The following is a 6,527-nucleotide window of genomic DNA, read 5'->3' on the forward strand; positions in this document are numbered from 1 at the left end:
GGTTAAAAAGGAAGGTTATTGGTGCATTAAAACTTCTCTTATGCGTAGGATTCATCAGGAAATAAGCAAAGTATCAGAGTTTATTGTACAACAATTTTAGCCACATTATTATAAGAGACTATTTTTACGACTTAAACTCATGATCTTTTAATTACGTAATAATAATTTTATCGATTACTTGAAGACTATCCTCCTTTAAAGTTCATTAATATTTCCATGATGATTCAGATTGAAAGTGGAAAAGGGGAAGGAACATGATGGGCTACTTAGATTTTTGGTGCTATTTTAATAATGAGAAAAGAAATGATGAAGTGACAAAGATGAATCCTAGGCCATAGATATTGAAGTTCCTTGAGGAGATAGGGTAAAAATAAAGACGTTAACAAAAATAAAACATAGTATTGAATTTTAAAATTGAAAAAAATACAGTTCGATACAATAAAGCTTTTATTATGCATAAGATTTGAGAAAGGATTAAATCATAAGAATTTATAGTATATGTAATCTTGTTCCACATTTTTACAAGAGATTGTTTTCATTTTTTGAACCCATAATCTCTTAATTACACGTCAACATTAAAACTTTCGTTATGTACGAGGTTTGAGGTAGGAATAAATCATAAGAATTTATGATATGCGGTCTTATTTTACATTTCTGCAAGAGATTGTTTTCATTGGTTGAACTTGTGACCTCCTAATTCATATAAACAATTTTATAAGTTACTGTGAGATTTCTCTTCATGTGATAACCTTTTAAAATTCATTAATATTTTCATGATTATTCAGATTGTAATAATGGCTATCACATGAAAACATGGTGACAATTATGTTCTGCCCCCACTTTTTTACACGCATATACCGCTCGTAACATTTCGGTGCACATAGATAAATGGAATGTTCCTAATCTTTAATTTCAATATTTTTTAAATTATATGTTGGTATGCAAATAAAGATTTATATTGGTAGCCGAAAAGAAAATGAAAATATATATAGTGTAGAGATACTTTTATATGATCTGAGACTTGAGAAACAAACATGCAGATTTCGCTCAGAGTAAATAATATCACATTATGTTGAGAGTATTTTTAAATTAAATTAGCCTAACAATTGATATCAAAATCTATGATTTCAAAGGACGAGCAGCGGAAAATACCACTACTCGAGATAATCAAACAGGACATTAATTCACTCTCAAGTTCTAGAATCGAGTGTGAAAATTGTATAGTGACGACGTGAGACTCGGTTTACTACATTTACCAGAATTCGGAGAGCACACTAGCTAGTGGACTTCAGTAGCGATAAATTCTCGGACCGATATGAGTGACACACAATGAATCTTTACATTGGCTCATAAAATAATGGACCATGTAAAACTTATGAGTCTTGGTGATTATCATAAAAAACTTAGTTCGAGAAGTAGATTATTGAATGTGCAAATAAAGTCTTGTATTGTAGTTATAATTCAAAAGAAAAGTTACATACTATATAAGATGCAAGTATACTCTCAAATGGTGTAATACCTTTTGGGAAAAAATCATGCAAATCAAATCTAAAGCAGATAATATCATAGTGTTAAAAGAGAAACATGTACATGAAAACAACTACCTCTTTCCTTCATGTCATACATGATCATTAAAACGTACTATCCTGTTAATTTAATTATCCTAAATTATTTACAATGCTTTAGAAGTAATCAAAATACTGAGGTATTTGATAAGGTTCTTCTCTTTGTTTCTTACTCAACTTAGGAACAACACTAGCACCTCTAACACCTCTCAGTTTCACCAAATCACTTGGTACTTGTGGTGGTTTAATTGACCTAATCAAAGCCCAATTTACACCTTTAAAGAACTCATGTTTCTTTATTTCAACTGAACCTTTTAAACTCCCAATTCTCTTCTTGGGATTCTTCACAAGTAATCTACATATCAAATCTTGAACCTTTACCATTTCATCGTACTCTTTGTTGCTAGTTATCGCGATTCTTGGGAATGTGAGTGGCTTCTTCAGTATGTTGACGAGCGTTTTCTCATTGTTCTCTCCTTTAAAAGGACTGGTACCAAAAATGAGTTCGTATAGGAATACACCTAGTGTCCACCAATCTACTGCACTTCCATGACCTTGACCTGAAATGACCTCAGGGGCTAAGTATTCATGTGTCCCAACGAATGATTTTGATCGCGCATTTATAGGTTCAGCAACCATTTCTTGACTCCGTTCTTGGAATTCTTGCTCCTGTTGTGTCTTGTGTGATGAGAAACAGGATAACACTGGTTGAATTGGCATTGCACAATAAGAGTTTCTTGGTGTTCTGGCAATGGATTTGGTTTTCGACTTTATAAGTGTTGGAACAACTTCATCACACTTGAACGAGAGATCAAAATCTGATAGCATAATGTGACCATCTGATCTTACAAGAACATTTTCTGGCTTTAAATCCCTGTATACAATTCCCATCATGTGGAGATATTCTAATGCCAAAAGTATTTCTGCAGCATAAAACCTGAAAATTAAAAAAAAAAAAAAAAAAAAAAAAGGATTAGTAAAAATAAAGTGAGTGTTATTTAAAACTTGTCATTACAGATTAGAGTTAACAAAAACAACAGTTTACCCAGTGAAATTTCACAAGTGAGATCTGAAAAGGATAGAGTATACGCAGACTTTATCACTACCTAATGAAGGTAGAGAGGTTGTTTCCGAAAAAACTTAGATATTACTAACATCAAATTAAAATAATTTAACTTATTTTAACATATTATGTGCTACCATCACTTACTATAAATTACCAACTACTACATTGATATTTATTAAATGAAGTTACTTACCACTACCTACCTTTAGTAAATGATTCAATACTGTAAAAAAGTCTTACATCATCAGCACCTAAAACTTACATGCAACTATCTTTTGTTATGTGATTGATGATGGTGCAAATAGCTTTCCTTTTTTCTTTTTCGCTCGTGGTTCAATACTCACATTAGAATTGGATTAAATTCGAATGCGAGTCAAAACATTTCACATTGGGATAAAGCGCTTCCTAATAAAAGTGACTTCGTACCTAAGAAGACTCGAACTTAAAATCTTTGGTTAAGGATGAAGAAGTACTTACCACTCCACCATCAGGGGCGGAGCTAGCTAGCATATATTCAAGGGTTCATCCAAATCCCCTTCGGCGAAAGATTACACTATTTATACATAGTTAAAATTATTTTTTATGTATTTATAATAGATTGTGAACCCCCTTCAGCTTAGTTTGTGCGTACACTTTTGAACCTCCTTAATGAAAATCTTGGTTCCGCTACTGTCCACCACATGGTTTGATTTGTATAGCATAGTTAAAATTTCGAGAATCAACAACATTTTTCTTTGCCTCAATTTTTTTTTAATCTTTTAAATATTTTAAATTGTTAATTATTATAACTTATAATATTTTTTCAAATATATAAATTTATTTTAAATCACTTACTTAGTAGAGGAAATACTGAAGCGTTTTCCGGGCTGGCGTTGGCGGAGGGCATGCAAATCACCGCCAGGACAATACTCCATAACTAAACATGAATAATGTTTAGCTTCAAATTGCGCATATAATGTTGGTAAAAATGGATGATCAATTATCCCTAATATTTCCTTCTCCATTTCTGCCCTTTGTAGTTTCTTTCTTATTTCTACTGCCTCTCTGTCCACAACCTGTTGGATAGGGATCGAAATAACAGAACGTCATACGAAAGTTAATAATTGTAAATATTGACAAAAATTAAATCAAACGACAAGAAAAACTAGAGTAAAAAGCATCAAATTTGATTAACTAATCTATACATTGAAGGAAAACATTCTTTCGAAATATTTTTTTATTTTTTCATGTTCGAAAAATATTTTCTATACAAAAATAAATTCCTTAAAACAGAGGATAATGACTTCTACCCCTTGACAGTCCTAACGTTTTGTAAGATAATGTATAAATGCTCCCAAAGATAAAAAAAAATTCTTAGTTACCAAACACCAAAAATTATTTTACAATCAAACTTTTTTTTGAAAAATATTTTTTTTCATACCAAACACACCTTAAGGCACCGTTTAGCCATGATAACATAACTTTTCAGAGTTAGAAAATAGAGTTGGAATTGTTTTTGGTCATGAATATATATTAAAGTTGTTTTTGAAATTATGTGAGAGAAATAGAAGTGAAAAAAAGTATCGAAATTATATTTGAAATTTTCATGGCCAAACATATCTTGTTTTCACTTTTTTCACTAGAGTGAAATAATTTTTCGAAAAAAGTAAAAAAATACTCATGGCCAAACAACTACTAAATTAACAATAACAACAATATATTCAGTGTAATTACACAAAATAGGATTTGAGGTAGGTAAAATATATGCTATCTATACCACTATTTCAGATAAAGTAGAGAGATTATTTTTGATAGGCCTCTGACTCAAAATAAATAACAGTATAATCAAACGAATAAAAATAAAACATAAAAACACACAACAAAAAAAATATAAACACACCTTAATTTTTTTTAAAAAATAAAACATAGAATCAATTAATCCTCTGTTAAACAAGACTATTAAAACAATCACATTATAGATGTTATTGCGTTAATTATGAGAAGCAAGGGGTTCGTTAGCTAAATGTGAAAAATATTTTCACTTAACAAACCGTAACACGAACCTTCATGGCATAAAAACACTGAGGCAAACCAACAACAGGATTCCTAACTTCACATAAGTAAACACTTCCAATATCTCCACCACCAACTCTTCTCAACAACCTAAAATGCTCAAGTTTAACTTGACCCGATTCGACCCGGATCCGTTTTATGAGTTCCCATTCGAGTTGATTCGATTTGTGGGGCTTCTTCTGTGAATTGGAGAAATTTGTTAATTCTGTTGAGAATGAAACTGAGCTTCGACAACTACTAAAACTACTGATATTAGTAGTAGTAGTAGTAATAGTAGAAGGCATTGTTAGTGAAGAAGAAGTTGTACTGTCTTTGTCTGAGTCATAGAGATTTGTGGTGGGCATTTTTGGTTAGAGAAAGTGTGAAGGGAGAGCACGTTTATTGAGTTTCACAATAGCTTTATATATACAATGGACAGAGGTGATTTACCATATTTTTAACCTTTGTGAGAGAATTAGCTGTCAATTTAGAGTTGTTTTTGACTTTTGTGAGAGAATTAAAAGTAAAAAATAAGTATTTACTTCGTCTTATTTTATATGTGATCATTTTTTTTATTCGTTTCAAAAATAATATTATATTTTTTTATTTGATAATTATTTAAAAATATAATTTCACTTTTATTTTTATTGGTCTCACTTATAAGTTCTTCTTAACTAAAAATAATAGGAGTACATTTTTGGAGAAAGACAAAAATAACACCTAAAATTAAAATAATTTCACAAAACTAATACCTAAATTAAAAAATCTAGTAAATAGCCACTCGATCATGATACCGCTTACCCCAAAATATCCACTGTCACGATGGCTACACGTAAGGAAAACAAGAAATTGGGCCTACAATATGGATCAGTGCAAATGAAAGAGTTTTGAGGCAAAAAAGCAATACATAATGAGAAAAAGACACCACGCAGCTTTTTTTAAAAGTAATGGAAAATAATGGCTCACGTTTCCCATTTTGGACAAAAGTAACACTCTAACTGTTTTTAATATCATTTATTAGCCCTTTGTTTTAATAAGTCACGCGCTTCCTCTATTTTAATAAACTACACGCTAAAGAATAAAAAAAATCACACGCGCCCTTTGCAGTTGCTCTTTTCCCGAAAAAAAAAAGAAAAAACTTGTATCTACAGTTCACCCTAACAGTTGTCTTTTTTTCGGAAAAAGGATAATAACTGGTACCTACAGTCTCCTTAACTTTTTCGACTGTTCTTTGCGATTAGATTTTCTGAAATTTGTTGTGCTGAAAATGAAGAAAAAAGTTAATACTGATACAAAATTAGCTGGTAAAGGTTTAAGATATGATCCTGATTTCATTGCTCCAGATGTTGATTTTGAAGATTTAACAAATCCTGAAGTTCGATTGAAGGATTTGAAGAATGTTCATACTAGTCCTAGTCGAATTACTAGGTCTCAAGGTAAATTAGTAGTTGATCCATCAATGGCGAAACAAAAAAAAATAACTAAAAAAAAGTACATACAGATCTGAGTGATGATTCAGATCTTGTTGTCATTCGGAAAAAAAAAACAGTGATTCAAAAAATGATGAAGATGATGGTAAGTCATCTAAAGGAAAGAAGAAGATAATTGTAACTGATGAATGAGATGCTCTTGTTCCTCCGAAAAAAATGAAAAAAATGAATTGATCAAATGACGAAGAAGATGATGCTCAATCATCCAAAAAGAAAAGTAAAAAAATTCCTTGGAAGAGAAAAATACCCAAATTAACTGATTTTGAGGTACATTGTTTGTGCTTTTGTATGTATTAATTATGTCTGATAGATGTTCACTTGTTTTGTAGAATTTGTGTATGTTTGAAATATGTGTGTTATTGATGTATATAATAT

The 6,527-nt window shown here is 30.9% G+C and overlaps 1 protein-coding gene across 1 annotated transcript; it reads right to left on the reverse strand.

The window, feature by feature from the left end:
• Nucleotides 1–1,542: 1,542 nt before the first annotated feature.
• Nucleotides 1,543–5,058, reverse strand: LOC107841766 (protein kinase PINOID 2). The gene is made up of 3 exons (XM_016685611.2): nucleotides 4,674–5,058; nucleotides 3,466–3,686; nucleotides 1,543–2,502 (listed from the first exon to the last, which is right to left on the reverse strand). The coding sequence occupies exons 1-3, from the start codon at nucleotides 5,025–5,027 to the stop codon at nucleotides 1,683–1,685; spliced, it is 1,395 nt and encodes a 464-aa protein (XP_016541097.1). The 5' UTR covers nucleotides 5,028–5,058; the 3' UTR covers nucleotides 1,543–1,682.
• Between the last annotated feature and the right edge of the window lie 1,469 nt (nucleotides 5,059–6,527).

Source organism: Capsicum annuum, chromosome 9, assembly GCF_002878395.1.
Source record: "Capsicum annuum cultivar UCD-10X-F1 chromosome 9, UCD10Xv1.1, whole genome shotgun sequence".
Lineage (NCBI taxonomy): Eukaryota > Viridiplantae > Streptophyta > Magnoliopsida > Solanales > Solanaceae > Capsicum > Capsicum annuum.

Bases quoted from the DNA above. Each gene is read 5' to 3' on its own strand.
- LOC107841766 (XM_016685611.2), bottom strand. From the start codon at position 5,027: ATGCCCACCACAAATCTCTATGACTCAGACAAAGACAGTACAACTTCT. The intron at 3,687-4,673 runs GTTCGTGTTACG...CCTATCCAACAG, and splicing joins AGTGTTTTTATGCCATGAAG to GTTGTGGACAGAGAGGCAGT. The intron at 2,503-3,465 runs GTAAGTGATTTA...TTTAATTTTCAG, and splicing joins TTCAGTATTTCCTCTACTAA to GTTTTATGCTGCAGAAATAC.